The 17,303-nt window shown below is 34.0% G+C and overlaps 1 protein-coding gene and 1 long non-coding RNA gene across 4 annotated transcripts in view; one reads left to right on the forward strand and one right to left on the reverse strand.

Moving 5' to 3' along the window:
- LOC131593401 (uncharacterized) overlaps positions 1 to 6,366 on the forward strand; it is a 32,129-nt gene extending 25,763 nt beyond the window's left edge. Inside the window, exons 17-23 of one of the 3 annotated variants that reach the window (XM_058865886.1) lie at positions 4,091 to 4,242; positions 4,330 to 4,428; positions 4,543 to 4,635; positions 4,864 to 4,950; positions 5,305 to 5,362; positions 5,458 to 5,613; positions 5,690 to 6,366. In XM_058865886.1, coding sequence (XP_058721869.1) covers positions 4,091 to 4,242; positions 4,330 to 4,428; positions 4,543 to 4,635; positions 4,864 to 4,950; positions 5,305 to 5,362; positions 5,458 to 5,613; positions 5,690 to 6,261 — 1,217 coding nt within the window. In that variant the 3' untranslated portion in view covers positions 6,262 to 6,366. The remainder of the gene's footprint in view (positions 1 to 4,090; positions 4,243 to 4,329; positions 4,429 to 4,542; positions 4,636 to 4,863; positions 4,951 to 5,304; positions 5,363 to 5,457; positions 5,614 to 5,689) is intronic. The other 2 variants (XM_058865887.1, XM_058865888.1) reach the window with 2 other exon arrangements.
- A 9,542-nt stretch (positions 6,367 to 15,908) lies between these two features.
- LOC131657214 (uncharacterized) lies at positions 15,909 to 16,934 on the reverse strand. Its single transcript, XR_009300531.1, has 3 exons — positions 16,845 to 16,934; positions 16,657 to 16,750; positions 15,909 to 16,052 (listed from the first exon to the last, which is right to left on the reverse strand). It is a non-coding gene; the product is annotated as an uncharacterized LOC131657214 (long non-coding RNA).
- Between the last annotated feature and the right edge of the window lie 369 nt (positions 16,935 to 17,303).

The raw sequence follows: 17,303 nt of genomic DNA on the forward strand, positions 1-17,303 counted from the left end.
TTCACAACAGGAGAAAACACATCATTGAAGTCGACACCTTCTTTCTGAGTGAAACCCCTTGCAACTAACCTTGCCTTGTATCTTTTCGACGTCACTCCTTCAATTCCTTCCTTAACTTTGAAAATCCATTTACAGCTGACTAACCTTGCCCCATCAGGTTTCTTGATCAGTTCCCAAGTATGATTATCATGAAGAGATTTCATCTCATCATCCATGGCCTTCAGCCATTCAGTCTTATTTCGACTCCTCATAACTTCCTTATAGTCTCTAGGTTCTTCGTCTAGAACCTCACTTGCAGAGATTAAGGCATAAGCTATAAGATCTGCATATCCAAGTCTTTGAGGTGGCTTGATGACTCTTCTCGACCTATCTCTCGACAATAGGTAGTCATCGTCAGTTTCCTCAACTTCAGCATCTTCTGCTTCTTCTTCGACTTCATCTGGGATATGCAATTCAGCATCAACATGCTCCACCTCAACAGGAATCTCTACCTGTTCCAGCTCTTCGTCAGATGTTTCTGTACTTCGACCAACATCATCAGTTTTCTTAAAAGTCATTTCAGCTTCATTGAAAACTACATCTCGACTGGTGATACACCTCCTGTGACCTGGCTCTAGGCACCATAGCCTATAAGCTTTGACTCCTTCAGGGTATCCCATGAACATGCATTTCAGAGCTCTAGGTTCGACCTTGTCTTGCCTAATGTGAGCATAGGCTATGCAGCCAAATACTCTCAGTTTGTCGAGATCTGGTGGATGTCCCGACCAAACTTCTTCAGGTGTCTTCATATCTAACGCTGTCGAAGGACATCTGTTTATGAGATATGTTGCTGTCGAAACAGCCTCAGCCCAGAACACCTTCTTTAACCCCGCACTAGTCAACATGCATCTGACTCTCTCCAAAATAGTTCTATTAAATCTTTCAGCCAAACCATTTTGCTGTGGAGTACCTGCAGTAGTTCTATGCCTTGCAATACCAGAGGCAGCACAAAAACTGTCGAATGCCTCATTGCAAAATTCAAGGCCATTGTCGGTTCTCAACCTCTTGACCTTTCTGCCAGTCTGATTTTCAACCAGAGTCTTCCAACTTTTGAAATTCTCAAAAGTTTCATCCTTAGTCTTCTGGATGAATACCCATAATTTTCTGGAATAATCATCTACTATGGATAGAAAATACCTTGCTCCTGAATGTGATGGACACCTTGCAGGCCCCCAAAGATCAGCATGGATGTAATCAAGGGATCCATGTGTTCTTTGTTTGCCTTTGTTGAACTTCACTCTGCAAGGTTTTCCAAGTACACAGGGTTCACAAAACTTCAGCTTTTCGATTTTGTCTCCACCAAGCAGATTTTGTTTCCCTAATTCGACCAGACCCCTTTCACTGACATGGCTCAATCTCATGTGCCAGATTTCTGTTTTCGACAAAGGTTTCGTGGATGCAACATTTGTCGAACCACTTACAACTTCAGCCTCAAGGGTATACAAGCCTTGTTTCTTCACGCCTCTCAAGACTTCCTTCGAACCCTTCATGACTCTTAGGATACTTTTCTCTCCTTGGAAAACATATCCTTTCTTGTCGAATTCACCAAGAGAAAGCAAATTTCTCTTCAAATCAGGAACATACCTGACTTCAGTCAACAACTTTATTGACTCATCATGGAGCTTGAATCTCACAGATCCAACACCTGCAATCTTGCAAGCCTTGTTGTTTCCCAGTAATACTGATCCACCATCTTGATCACATAATTCCTCGAACAAGTCTTTGTTTGGAGTCATGTGCCAAGTGCAACCTGAATCCATAATCCACTCCTTCTTAGAGTCACTGCTTGAAACCACAAGAACATCAGATGATTCGAAATCATCTTGAACAATGGCAGCGTTGCCATTATCCTTACCTCCATGATATTTCAAGCGTTTAGGGCACACCTTTCTTGTGTGACCCTCCTTCTTACAATGGTAGCATCGAATGCCAGATGCTTCGCCACTGTAAGTCTTCGACTGACTTTTGCCTTTCTTCTTGTCGAACTTACCATCCTTTCGTAAGAGTTTTCCTTTAACGGCCAAACCTTCGCCAACAGTCGGAGGTTTATGCTCCTTTCGTTCATTCAAGTCCTTAGAGTACAAGGCTGATTGAACTTCTTCAAACGTCAGGGACTCCCTTCCATACAAGAGAGTTTCTTTGAAGTGAGCATGTGATCGAGGCAAAGCGCACAATAGTAACAGCGCTTGATCTTCATCATCGATCTTCACATCAATATTTTCAAGATCAAGAATCAGCTTGTTGAACATATCCAACTGCTCAGCCAATACTTTGTCTTCAATCATCTTGAATGAATACAAAGCTTGCTTCAGGTAGAGTCGATTTACCAGCGATTTGGTCATATACAAACTTTCAAGTTTCACCCATAACCCTGATGTCGTCGTCTCCTTTGATACCTGCCGGAGAACCTTATCACCAAGGCTCAACAGAATTGCGCTGTGTGCTTTCTCGATCATAGTTGTCTTCTCCGCTGCCGTTAATGCAGCATTCATGGCTGCCTCTCCCTTCAACGCTTCCAAACAACCCTGCTGAACCAGTAGGACTTTCATCTTCAAGCGCCACAGACCGAAATCATTCACTCCGGTGAACTTTTCAATCTCATACTTTGTTGAAGGCATCTTCTCCACGCTCACCGCACCAATTTGTTGTGAAAAACGATACCAATAACAAAGTATAATAGGGAATTAGGGAAGAGAATAAGAACACAAGAATTGGTTATAACTGCTATTCTTTCACTTTCTCTTAAAACAAGATTACAAGTTTACAAGAATAACAAATAACCTCTCTCACCCTAAATTAGGATTTGCAGCTTAGCAATGATGAGAGACTAGTATGCTATTTATAATAAAACCTAACATACTAACTAATGGGCTTTTTCAGCAAGGCCCATTACACAAGCCAACTTAATAAACAAGCTAACTTAACAAATTAGGGTTTAAGCACTAAAACCTAATTTAACATGCTAACAACCCTAGCATCTTCGACATCTGCATGCTAGACCCATCTTCGACTACAGCATGCACACTTCGACACCAACATGTGAACAATCCTTCGACTTCATGCTTAACTCTGTCGAACTATCGAACCAAGAAGCTACCCTTCGACAATACTAGAGTTCGATCCAATATCTCACAAAGTGCTTATACAATAATGGTTTTATGCAAGTCACGTGTACACTATCCCAAAATCCTTTAGATTATACACACATGTATTTGTCACTTTCTATCTGAATATATATTTTTTAAAAATGTATGAGATTCAGACAATTTGGATCCTCAAAAGAGATAATCTTACCAATAGTTGCTACAAAAAATCACGTTGTAAAGGATGTTAACGTGCGGCAGAGCTAATTAGTAAAGATACTAAACACACTAAATAATTAAAGGATTTAAAGTAGAAATGTGCATGAATAAGTAATTTAAAGTGCAAGGATTTGTAGAGTTACTTATATCCTAACTAATAGTAGCAATTGTACATCTAATGAACATCATGGTTTTTCTGTTATATTTATAAATATCTCAAATTTCATTTTTAGTCTCTATTAAAAAAATGACATGTTTTAGTCCCTATAAAACTTGTACGGATTCAGTTTTAGTCCCTGTTATTTTTTAAAATTTTGAAAACTGTTTAATTACCCTTAGAATTTTAAATTTTTGAATACTTTTTTTCATACGTGTTTAGAATATTATAAAATATTTCTTTAGCATATTATAGAATTTTTTTATAATGAGAAGAATTAAATATGAATTTTTTAAAATTCAAAAGATAATGATAAAAGTAATGTAAATCTCGACTTAGAAATCAAATTTTGAGTTTCTTTTTTTTTCGAGGAACTTTTTATAATGTTCTAAATATGTCTGTAAAATAATCATTCAAAAATACACATCGGTTTAACAGTAGGGACTAAAACTACGTGCATAATAATTTTATGGGGACCAAAATATGTCATTTTTTTAATAGGGACTAAAAATGAAATTTGAGATATTTATAGGGACCAAAAACATACTTAACACTATGATTTATTAACTAATGGTTTTAATCAAACCTGTAGATTTTCAAAATAGTGAACATGTTGAGAGTCAATTTCAAAAATTAGAAGATACTGGTAATGAAAATTCAAGTGCAGAAACCACAAAAGATGTTGTGGTTGGTGTTGGGACTGAAGTTGAAGTACCATTAGGGCACAAACTGTCTTCTTCACAGGTCAATATCAATCTCTTTATTCAAGCTACTCACATCTGAATACAATCACCATGACAATATCTTGGAATCAAACATATTTTTCTGCAGATAATAACGAAACAAACACCACAAGCAGATCATGAATTAGCTGAAAATGTTTCTAATTTAGAGATACCGTCAGTTGCAGTATTGCCAACAAGTTCAAAAGTAATTTCCGGACCATTTCAAATTCTCTTGGATATTCCCATGCATAATACTCTTTTAATTATCTAAGGAATAATTACTAGTTTTATATCATTAATGCATTTTTTCTTAATACAGGAGTTGGAGAAAGAACAGCCACCAAGTGAACAACGTTTGATAAAACAACAAGATCCACATGGAGAAATCGATACTACCATCAAACCTTTGCAGGCAAATAATTTAATACAGTATCACCTCACTGTGCATATAAATCTTAAAATAATTAGATTTTACTTGAAGTACTTCTTAAAAATGTACTAACATGAGGAATAAGCCAGCTATACAATTAGTTTTTCCTAAACTAAAGGCATCTCCCATAAATTGCTTGTTTTCTTTTTTACTCTTTTTCAATGTAAATTGAATTATACTACAAACATAAACATCCTTTTTTTTTTCCAGGATGATGAAGAAGAAACTGCATTAACAAAAGACCCGAGAATAGCAGTCTCAACTCATTCAGAGGTAGTTAGTTCATCACAAGTGAGTGTGAGTTTATAGAATCCAATCACAATTTTAATGCTTTAAAACATTGATTCTTTTGTTTATTGTTTTTTTTCCTATAATAAAAGTTGGGGTTTTCCAAACTAGAATATTTATAGATAAATGTAACGAGTTATTGCCAAAGATAAATTATATGGACGCTTGAAAACCATTCTCAAATGTATTATAGGGAACATTTGTGAGGTGTCATGAGAATTGTCTTGGCAACAGACAAAAATTGTTGTCTTAAGTTTTTTTAGGGGACAATTTATACATGTTGCATAAAAAGTGTTGACAAAAGCAATAAATGTTGCAGTGTTTGCATATTTATATTTTCATTTTTTATTTGAATATGTGTAGGAACGAGATGTTGGTGTTAGAGATTCTCTAGAAACTACTACGATAAATGGTGATCAAGGTGATGACTATTTAGACCAATTTTATTTTCTTATGTTTTCTTATTACCCTTTTGATTTTGAAGTTGAACTCTCTTCCTTCCCAAATCTTGTTCAGTTCCTCTAAATGAAGATGTTGTCCTAAAAGCAAGCTCAACTATTGAAGAAGAGTTTCCTAAGGGTGATGAATTTATTGTTTTAAAATCTAAGCCCTCTCCAAGAGATAATGATCCGTTGCCTCTTGCATTTCAAGCTCCTTCATTGCATTTTGAAGGTATTTTCTCCCTTAATTCTATTCTTAATGGTTTTTTGTTCTCTTAAGTCTTAACTAGTGTTTTCTTCATTGTTAGGGAATCCTTCTAAAAAAGTGGAAGATTTAGGTTATCCTTATCTTGTCACGCGGGAGTTGGAGGAACTTGTTTCCAAGAAGCATGTGAATCATGAGAACTTGCCTTTGTTGACTGATTTTTTTGTTAAGCATCCTTCAGTTCTTTTAAGGGACATTTCAATTAGTAACAGATACAAGGGTTATGCATACAACTGCCTAGCTGAGCTATTGAAATTCCTCCAAATCCATTGTGTTTGGGATGTATTAGGTTCAAGTCACTCTGAATTTGTTGAGTTATTACAAGATGTACGCAGATGTGGTTTTGATAAATATTGGTTGGATGGTGTTGAAAAACACGCTTTGTTTTCTGATTTACAATTCTCTCAAGATGCGTTGCAAAATGTTTTGGATTCCAAGAAACAGTTTACCAATGATGTCGAAGTACTGCGTTTCAAAATAGACATTTTAACTCAAAATATGGAAGATCTTAAGCAACAATTGTCCATCTCTGAAGCTAATTTGGAGAGAGTCATTCAACAGGAGAAAGAAATTGTAGAATCGAAGGCTGCTTTGAGTGCCCCTCTTGGCTATTAGAGTATTTTCCCTTGCATTGTTTTATTTCAAAATCTTGTAGTTTCTGTTGTTATTTGAAATGAATTACTATCTAATTATATTAATGTATTTAAGTATTGTTATTGACTGTTGTATTTATTTGACGAAGTGTTCATTTCTTCCTATATTTCAAATAATAAGGTGATGAAATGATAACTAATGTTGCAGTATTGAAATATTAAAAAAACTATCTGAATTCACATTATCCTTGTATTTTTCTATAGCTAAATATTAATTTATTATGTTAGTAGTCAAATTTTGAACTCTAGATCTCCATCTCATATTCCTTAAAATATCTTATCTAAACTATAGGTTTTTATTATTATTTTTTAAGTTTCCTGTGATGTATGAGGATTCTACAAAGTCAGGGATTCTATAAAGTTTACTTTTTAATTTTTTCTACACAAAAGTCGTCGCACAAATTCTTGTGCTTATAAGTTTAGGAGATTGTTAGTTGAAATATATAATTAAGAGTTCAATATGTATGTATTATTCTGATAAACAGTTTTCGTTATTTTTTTTTAGTTTTCTAAGTAGAATAAGCCAATGTGAGAGTTTGTAATTAGATTTAGAGAACTCCAAACCAGTTGGAAGAATAAATTTATGGTGAATTCTTATCTACCCAACTTAAAAAGTTGGGTAAAATTACATTCTGTGTAAAATGTCTTGGAAACAATAAATAATTGTACTATTTTAGAATTAATTAATTATGTTAAAATTAAATTAGATCTTGTGATTGGTTGAATGTATATTACCTAACTTTTTTGTGATGGGTAGAGAAGTTGTCCCCTAAATTTATAAATTTTTATAGGCGAGAATCCGAAAGCAATTATATAGGCATATTATCTACCATAACCAATTCGCTTTTACCATTGGATTAGATTTTTCAACACCCTAAGTGATACTTCTTCACCCTAGTGAAAAATCAAAACTATTCATAAAATTCAGAAATATATTTTTGGACGCACCCCACCTCACACACAACCTATTCGTAAATGAGATAGGCCCTACTTTTTGACAAAAAATATCCGAAAATGTCTCTCCATATTATGTACAAAGTGTATTTCTAGACACTATTGAACCATAACGCATAAATAAAGCATATGAAGAAAGAATATTAAATTAATCATCATTCATTATAAATGAAACATTTCATAAATAATCGTCAAGTAGGACATTACAACGTCATTAAAATATCTATGGTGGATCTCACAATCTTTGCATCCAGTTCGAACAACCCTTTTGTTTCGTAACATTTAAATGTATTTGACAAGGATGTATTGTATCTTCCCAACACTGTCAATTAAGGGTGAACGACAATAGAGCTTGCAAATCACACATAACTTATCCACCCCAAATTTTGTCTGTTTTCATCTTCCCTTTTGCGAAACACACATAACTTATCCACCTCAACCCCCTTTTCAACAATTGGTCTTTGGTAGGGAGCCGGTTGATCAAAAATCTCCACCTGAAAAAAAGGATATTTGAAGGCACTATGATTTCCCACAATGAATTGATAGCCTTTTGAAATTTTCTTGCAATAAAAGTCTCAGCAGAACCAGTACAAAACAGATCATAGGAACATTTTACCGAGAATTCGTTCACAGGCCTAACTTCCCGGCCGTACTCATCACGAACAAAACTGATCGATTGGAGCTGCTTCTCCCATAGAAAACACAAACTCGTCCTAGATTGCTGTCTCGATGATCGCTTTGTTAACAACCATCACATCGAAATTCCAAGACCAAAGTTCGCCATACCAACTACCTGTTTCCGCTACACTGCTGAATCCGTTACTGGCATGTACACTACAAAAAAAATGTCTTCTGCAACGGCCACGAAACCGATGCTATATGCAAAATAACTGTGGTGTAATGCTGAGGCCACAGTTTGGCCACGAAAATCCATTTGTGGGATATGCGGGCGTGGACTAAAGTATAGTCCACGCTTTTTTGGCATATACCACGTTTTTTGGACATCCGTGGCTTTTATACGCCACAGTTTATGTAGTTCGATTAAGGCCGGGGTTTATCTTTGCCATGATTACAGAACTGTGGCCGTATGGTAAAACCATAGTTTCAATTTAATGTATAGCATACAGTTTAGTTTCAAGGTATTGTCACGGTTTGGTTATAACGACAAATTTAAAACCATAGTTATATTTTGTATGTTCTAAACCATTAACCTTGCCACGGTTTATTTCTGTGCCATTACATAAAGATGTCATGGCAATAAAACAAAACCATGTCAAAATATAATTATAATCTAATTATACAATAAAATATTAACCATGTCAAAATTAAAATCTAATTAGACAATAAAACATTAAGCTACAACGTCAAAATATTCATTAAAAAATATGGGTAAACATTCAAGTGTCAATATGGGTTAATATTCATTCTCATATTTAACATGTCATTTAAGTGTCAATATGGCAAAACGAAACATAATACATAAATGTAGTCAATATCCAGCTCCACCCAACAGCTAACACCGAACTTCCAGGAGATCCCTTCACCTCTCATTTCAAAATGAAGTGGATGTCTCAGCATTTGAAGCACATGGAACAAACGACCAGAGAATTGGCCTTGGGAGGTCAAACGAAGCAACCTTAATAAATTGATTATACATTTCAAAACCATGACTAATGATGAAACTATGTCAAAGAATACAAACTAGACAACTGTGCTGATAAACACTACTGAAACTCACTTATCAAGTGCATTGTAGTATTTGTCCAAGTCCTTGTTTGCCATTTCAGTTGTCTGGAAGGAAAAGTCAAGTTGTTAACAATTTTATATTGTCAATGAGCATTAAATACTTTCGTACAAGAGACAGCAAAGAATCTATATCGAACCTTAATACATTGCATTACATAGTAACTTCCAAACAATGCACTATGCCAAACAAGACCTTAGACAGCGCTTTTTTTGGCTTTAGACAGCGCTTTAAAGTGCTGTCTATTCCAGCGCTGCTGTAGGTAAAGCCATCGCTTTTTTTAAAGTGAAAGCGCTGCTAAAGGCCCCATTAAGACAACCCTTTTAGTTTAAAAGCGCTGCTAAAGGCCCCCTATGCCAGCACTTTTAATTTGAAAGCGCTGCTAAAGGCCCCCTTAAGACAGTGCTTTTAGTTTGAAAGCGCTGCTAAAGGCCCCCTATGCCAGCACTTTTAGTTTGAAAGCACTGCTAAAGGCCCCCTTAAGACAGTGCTTTTAGTTTGAAAGCGCTGCTAAAGGCCCCCTATGCCAGCGCTTTCCTAAAACGAAAAAAAAAGCCTCTTTAGGCAGCGCTTTTAGTGTAAAGCGCTGTCTAAACTATACAATTTTTTGTAAATAAATTACTTAAATTAGCGCTGTTTGTATTATACATTTTATATGCACCTGTTTTCAACCATAATTTGCACTAGTTTTTAACCACAATTTGTACCAGATTATATGCACCAAATTCTCACAAATTGGAGCTTCAATCCAATTAAAAACAATACCAAAAGATATACCATATACATTTTCACCAATGTACTTATATATACTATTACTCTTGTACATATACTTTTACAAAAAAACAACACCAAAAGATATGCCACATTTTGTTTGCACCATTATACCATTACAAACTCTATTCATCTCTATCTTCTACATCTGCATATACAACCTGAAACAACACCAAAATATCGAATTCATACCATGATACAAACAAAATATAATTTACCACATGACAAACAACGTAAGATTACAATTTACCACATGCACTACATAATTTTAATTGAATACACTACCAATGTCAACATTTGCATAGTAATAGACTAATTAATCCAAAGTCCAAATGAGCAACACGTACAAAAGTTTGAACAATTTGGCCTTGAATGCATGGCTGTTATCATTGTCATTAATCAAGAAAATAACTTTCTGAGTGAAGGGAACAAGATCATTGACAAACTGACCTTGAATGATTGATGTAAATTGTTTATACACTAAAAATAGAGACCTTACTGAAGTAAACTCATTACAGGACAGGTTGCAGAAGGAAGAAATGCAACAAATGTGAACATTCTACACACAGTGGCCTCCAAATTATCCTCAAACCAAGAAAAAAACCAATTGTCTTTCATTTATCTTGCCAAAAAGACTTTTTCTTTTTCAATGCTCAGAAGGACCTACTCATGTCAGCTTCAAAACTTCAATCACATAACAAAACTCACTAATAGCTTAATTACATCAAGTGCACAGTGAAATGAAAGTAGACTTAGTAAAACCAAAAGTATGCTAATATAGGAGCATGTAATTCACGCTTGACATAGAACATTTGGCCAACACCTGTCATTTCACACTTTAAATTCAAGAAACAGAAAGACAATGATTTACGGTAGAGAGAAATAAAAGATCCAATAGATTTAGAAACAAATACAACAACAACACTTCATATTTCCAAAATCAAAATCTAAAATTATCCTAAAAAATGTAAAACCTAAAGCATACCATAAGAGATTCGTTGATACAAACCTAAGAATAGAGGTGGAGAAGCAGCTGAGATGGTGGTCGGCATGGACATTTTCGTTACAAAGGTGAAAAGGTTCAACAAGAGTGAGAGGTAAATCAAAACAAGTGAGACAAATCTTGATGTGAAATGAGAGAGAATTAGGGTTCCCGAGAGAGGATACCAAATGTGTTGTCTATGATGAGGATGAAGACATGCAATACCGTCAAGATTGGCCAAGAACATATATAACAAATCTAAATAGAAGAGGAAACCATTTTGGAATGAAGATTGATCAATGATTTGACCTAGATTTGCAATTTGGGGCTCCAAGATTTGGAGGTAGCTCATGAATTTATTTGGATTTGGGAAACTGTAAAAAAAAAGGGAATTTAGTGTAAGGACATTGCAATAGTGCATAATGTTTTTAGGGAATTTAGGATTTTTTTTAAAAATTATTTGACTTTAGACAGCGCTTTTGAGAAGCGTTGACTAATGTGGTCCTTTACCAGCGCTTTTTAAAAAGCGCTTTCTAAAGCAACCCTTTTAGCAGCATTTTTCAGAAGCGCTGTCTAAAGTCGGCCTTTTAGCAGCGCTTTTACTCATTTTTGTATACAATTTCCGTGTTTTATTTTTTATTTTACTTATAACAGCGCTTTTGTATAAAAGCGCTGTCTAAGATCCGCTGTCTAAAGGCCTTTTTGGCGTAGTGATGACAGTTCCCACAAGCAGTTTGCTTTATCTTATACCTTGTAAAGCTTTAACGGGATGGGGAATGAACAAGTCATTATTGTTAGAAAAATCGGAGAGATCGAATGGATCCAGGCTGAATTGTGAACGGAATCACTTTCCTTAAAAGTATTTCAAGCACACTCTCGATTGTCTTAGAGTTGGAACGGCCTGAATACCCAGGATAATTCAGCCTTACTCGAGTCTGCACAAGACCGGTGAAGAAACTCGAATGCAAGGAAGCTGTCTGGAAAATATAATAGAGGACAATGTTTTTTGTGTATATCATTTTGGATTCATAAATGTGTATTTATAGGTCATGCATGTGTTGTTTCATAAGTTTGCAACTCTTGATGAAACATCACCTTTTCACCATATATTGCAATGGTTCATCTATAATGACACAAGGCACCCCTTCATGAAATGTTGTAAATTTGAATTCAAAAAACAAATTTATGCAACAACCAAAAATCTATTCCCAATTTTTGTCACATTAGAACACACTATGGTAATTATTATTTTATAATTTCCAACAATCTCCCACTTGTTCTAATAATGACAAAATTAATAATTCCAGAAATGAGATATAAAGAGTGTTAATACAGTTAGGTATCTTTCGATTTAAAACTTAACCTTAGTGAGGACAACACAAAGTTTAATCGGAATATTAGGTAGCAAAGCTTTTAAACCATGAATCCATATGATTAGACCGGTGTTACCTTACACACACTCTTTAAAGGTTCTTCCTCTGCATAACTCGCTTAGCACTTATTTATGGCCATGCGCTATCCTGTTTCATGAATTTTTCATGAGAGAAACTCCAACTCTCACTTTGAGACGGCACCATCTCGAAATTCACATAGGTGAAGTTCATATTGTGTCCTTTTCCACGAGACACATACCCTTGGTATTGAACTTCATTAAGAGTTTTAGAATAAAACTCAACCCTCGTTTTAAGGTCAACATTATCACGAAATGTTCGACAATTATCCAAATCAACGACTTGTTGTTACCCATTGAAAATCTTGAGGTTAATGTTCTGTTAACGTAAGATTGGGTTGCCGCCGCTGTCGGAACTCTTACTCAAGGAGTTTCAACCTCATACCTCTCGAAGTTGTTTTTACTAAGTCTCTGGCCAGTGGCTTAGTAAATGAATTTCCCAAATTATAGATCGATCATATATATGCGAGTAAATGATTACATCTTTAATCAATTTTCTCACGAATGTCTAAGGCCTTAGTGCCCAGACTTTCCATTTTACACTTATCTGAATTCTCTTGTTAAATTGGCTTGACTAACACATTGTGTTAACACCTTTGAAACACTGTGTTTAACTAATGGAACTTCTGACAGAAGGTCCCTCAACCATTTAACTTCTTTGACCAGTGGAAGCGAGATCCACACACCATGGCTTCATGGTCAAGAGAGTGATTCATGTTTGTTTCTTGCTCTTCCAAGAAATCTCACCCCCAACTAGTGTAAATATCCATTTAGTTGTAAATCTCTGACCTCCAACACTCTATATCCAACTCATATTGGTATATCCTTCTACTATGGCAGGAAACCTACCATGATGGAGGTCAAGATTTGGTTTTTAAACAATAATCAAAATCCTTGTGATGTCCTTCGAATGCTCACAATTTGGATTGCTAGTAAATCTACTCATTTACTATTTGCAACGACTATATCGCATATAGTATATTGCATTATAAAACCAATTTGACTTGACAGTTTGAACTTATCAAGAACTTTCTCAACAAAGTGTATTTGACTAAGTTCATAACCCCCACTATTTTCGCATTGCTTTGATCCCCACAAGAGTGTCAATTAGTCCAAGATCTTTTATCTTGAATGTGAAAGTTTTCTCAATATAGTGTGTTTGACTATGTTTTAAACTCCCACTCTCTCGCTTTACTTTGATCGAAAAGAGTGTCCACTATTTCAAGATTTTCATCTTGGTACTGGAAGCTAGAAACCTCTTTGTTTCTAAGATTCCATTCATCTCTTTGATAATGATCAACATGTACTCAACATAGAGACAAAAGAATATCACAATATTCTTACATAACTTTGTGTACAAACACTTATCACAAGAATTAGATGAAGAAGGTTTTAGATAATCATGCATGATGATGCAAGAAGGTTTTTAGATGAAGTGAGAGATAAATTTATGAGCAATTTTAAAGTAGTATAGTATAAATTGCGATGAGTACCTTAGTTAAGTTCTCTTGTCTCAAATATTCACTTGAATTTCTATGTTCAACCTTCTTGATCAACTTCATCATTGACGTGCATGACACTTTTGATCATTTTTCTTCTTTGATAATCTTTGTCTTCATCAAAACTAGATATAAGATATATTCTTCACAATCTCCCCCTTTTTGATGATGACAAACTCTTTGAATTCTTGTTTTGATAAGATTAAAAATTCTCCCTCTAACTTGTGTGTCTTCTCCTTAATCGGAGAATCTTACAATGACAAAGTCAAACTTTTAATGTCATTGTTTCAGTGCTTGTTTTAATCCATACAAGGATTTAACAAGCTTGTACACTATTTGTTCATTAACAGCAAGTATATAACCTTCTGATTTCTCCATGTAAATCTCCTCACCGAGATATCCATTTTAGGAATGTCATTTTGACATCCCTTTGATGAACTATAAGTTCATGCAAAACTAATGCAAACAATACTCTAATTGTTGCCGCCCTTGCTACTAGTGCATATGTGTTTAAATAATTAACACATTTCTTGTCTAAACACTTGGCTATTAATCTAAACTTGTAGGTGTTTAGTGTACCATCTTTATGACACTTCCTTCTAAACGCCCACTTGCAGCCAATTAAGTATGGTTTGACATTCTTTTTGAATCCATCTCGTCTTGGATATCATCCTTCCAAAAGAAGTCCTTTGAAGTTACTTCTTCATTGTAATTCTTAGGATCATCTTCCACTTGAAGAGTAATAGGAATATTACGAACAAAATTCTCACATTTTTCTTCTACTAGATACAAGAAATATGCCGACAATCGATTTTGTTCGGTCCTGGATCCATAGCCTTTTAGACTTTCTGCTTATTCTAAGTTCAATTTTTTTTTTTTAACAATTATTGATGACCTTTCGGTTTGTGTTTCAACAATTTGCAGAAAACCTTCCTTACGAGGTTCTTATTTGTAGGAATCTCAAATTCCTTATCCTCTGCGATAAGGTTCTCAAAATTCTACATCTCATTATAAATCATAGTTGAATGATCTATAAATGTCTTATTATAATAAGTTTCATGATACACAAACAATTTACCTAGCATATATTATAGATCATAATTCATTTGTCTAATTCATAATTATAAACTTTAATTATTTGATCACTTAGATAGTCAACAACTTCCGATTTTAATATATAATTAAATTTAACTTCAATATCCAGAATGTACCAAAAATGATTTCTAAGTTTATTCATTAAGACAAGATGCATTTTCTTAACTTGCAGCACCATTACTGATACTATGAATGAATCAATTCTGTTTACTTACACATGAACCATGTTAAGAGTATTATGAGTTTACACCACTTACAAATTTTACATTCCATTTTCCAGAATGAAGATGCATTTTACGAGACGACATCATTCCGGTAACAATGGTGCATTACGAAAACCATTATTACGATACAATGAAAATCATTTTATGCATGTCATAATTATTAATAATGTTTTGTAATTTAATTTATGATGCATATCATTTAATAATTATCTGAAAATCATAATATCTCACTACGCCAAATAAGCTATTTAATAGCACTTTTTTTTGTTTTTGATAGCACTTAAAAGCGCTATTAACCGCGCCGCTATTGTAAATGTTTTTTGTTTAATAGCACTTTTGAAACGCTATTAAAGTGTCCGTTTTTAATAGCGTTTTCCCTAAAGCGCTATTGAAGTGTGTATTTTGCGTGTGTTTTGATGTGATTTTGATAGCACTTTAAAACTAAATGCTATTATAAAACACATATTTGATAGCCCTTTGATAGAAAGCGCTAATATATGACTCATGTTTGATAGCACTTTAGAAGAAAGCGCTAATATATGATTCATTTTTTATAGCACTTTCAAAGAAAGTGCTAATAAATGACTCATGTTTGATAGCACTTTGAAAGAAAGCGCTAATATATTGCAAACTTTTTTTTTTATTATTTGTTGTACATAAAATGATTCTATTGGTGTGCAAATATAAAAATAACCACATTCAATTTAATACCATATAATGCTTTTAAGTTACTCAAATACCAAATAACATTTTAAACCAAATCATATCTTGTTTACAAATATCATAACATATATATATAGGGTATTAATGTACTTAAAAATAGGGCATTTGCATAGCCAAACTTATAGATGCATGCATCCAATCTAAGAGTACTTTAATCTAAATCCCAAAATAACAAGTCATATTCTCTACCTAAAAAACAAGAAGCAACAACAAAACAGCACCAAGTAATTCTCCTATTCTTCACGAAACTAAAAGCGTTGAATCCATGAGTACAATCATTTAGCTAGGCAAAATAACCGCTTCTTGTTTTCCTGTATCATAGAAGAAATATTGATTATGTATTGTACAATAAAAACCAATTCAAGATATATAAAAGAATCAAACATTGATTGATAATAAGCTTTTTGCAGTCTTCAAAAGACAACATTATAACCAAGGTGTCAAACTACTATAAGTAACTCTCCTCTAGTTCTAACCAAGGTACAATAATAAACTCTATCTACTGTTGCAGGCCACCTTATTACTACTATAAGTAATAAGGTGTCAAACTATTATAACCAACTTTCAAATAATAACAGGATTCAATTACAAGATAAAAACAAAAGTTCTAACTAACTCTCCTCTAGTTTCTAACAATATATAACCAGAATGAAGTTTTTCATGAACATGTCTAACAATTATTCTACTTGGTATATAAATGGGGTTATACACACAGGTTCTGAAACAAAAAACATTTATGATATAGTAGATCATAATGAATGACTGTGTAGTGTAATAAGCTTTTTCAAAATATGAAAATTGACTTTTGCTTTCATGAATCAGACACCCACAAATGATAAAACACCAAACTAAGGTAAACCAAACCGCTCACATATGACTCATGTTTATCAAATATCAGGTCGAGGAAAAACTTACCGAAAACATCATCCACCATATAGGTAGCCCAATCCTCCTTGACCTCAGTTAACTTATCATGAGAGTAGGTGCGGCATTTGTGGTCAGAAAAGTACTTCAAATATAAAAACATCAACAATTAATTGTGTTAGAATTAAATTACATTAATTTATATAATAATAATAATAATAACAATTAAAATCGCATACATTTGCAGGGATCATAATTTCATTTTCCATGATAACCTCTTTCATAAACCGCATTACAAAATATCCACAATCAATGCTATTAATTTGTCGGGGACACTACAAAAAAAACATTTACATATATTAATTTTACTCTACATAATTGTTTAAAAATAACATTAATTTTGACATACCTTTATTTTTTGCCATGAAATTTTCTTTGACTTGGACACTTTAGGCACTTTAGAATTACTATTGGCACGATAAATTTGCAAAGCGCTGAGAAAATGAAATTAACTTCACATGAGTAATTATTATAAATAATAATACATATATAAATGTTAAGTTAAAAGAATCTATACTCACTTCTCAAACTTTGTTTTTAAATTTTGATGTTTTGTTAGCTCACCATTCAACGGATCCATGTAATATATAACCTCAGCATCGGGATTGATGACAAGCAACACCCAATGTTTCCTGCAC

The sequence above is a fragment of the Vicia villosa genome, linkage group LG3, assembly GCF_029867415.1.
Source record: "Vicia villosa cultivar HV-30 ecotype Madison, WI linkage group LG3, Vvil1.0, whole genome shotgun sequence".
NCBI classification, from domain to species: Eukaryota; Viridiplantae; Streptophyta; class Magnoliopsida; order Fabales; family Fabaceae; genus Vicia; species Vicia villosa.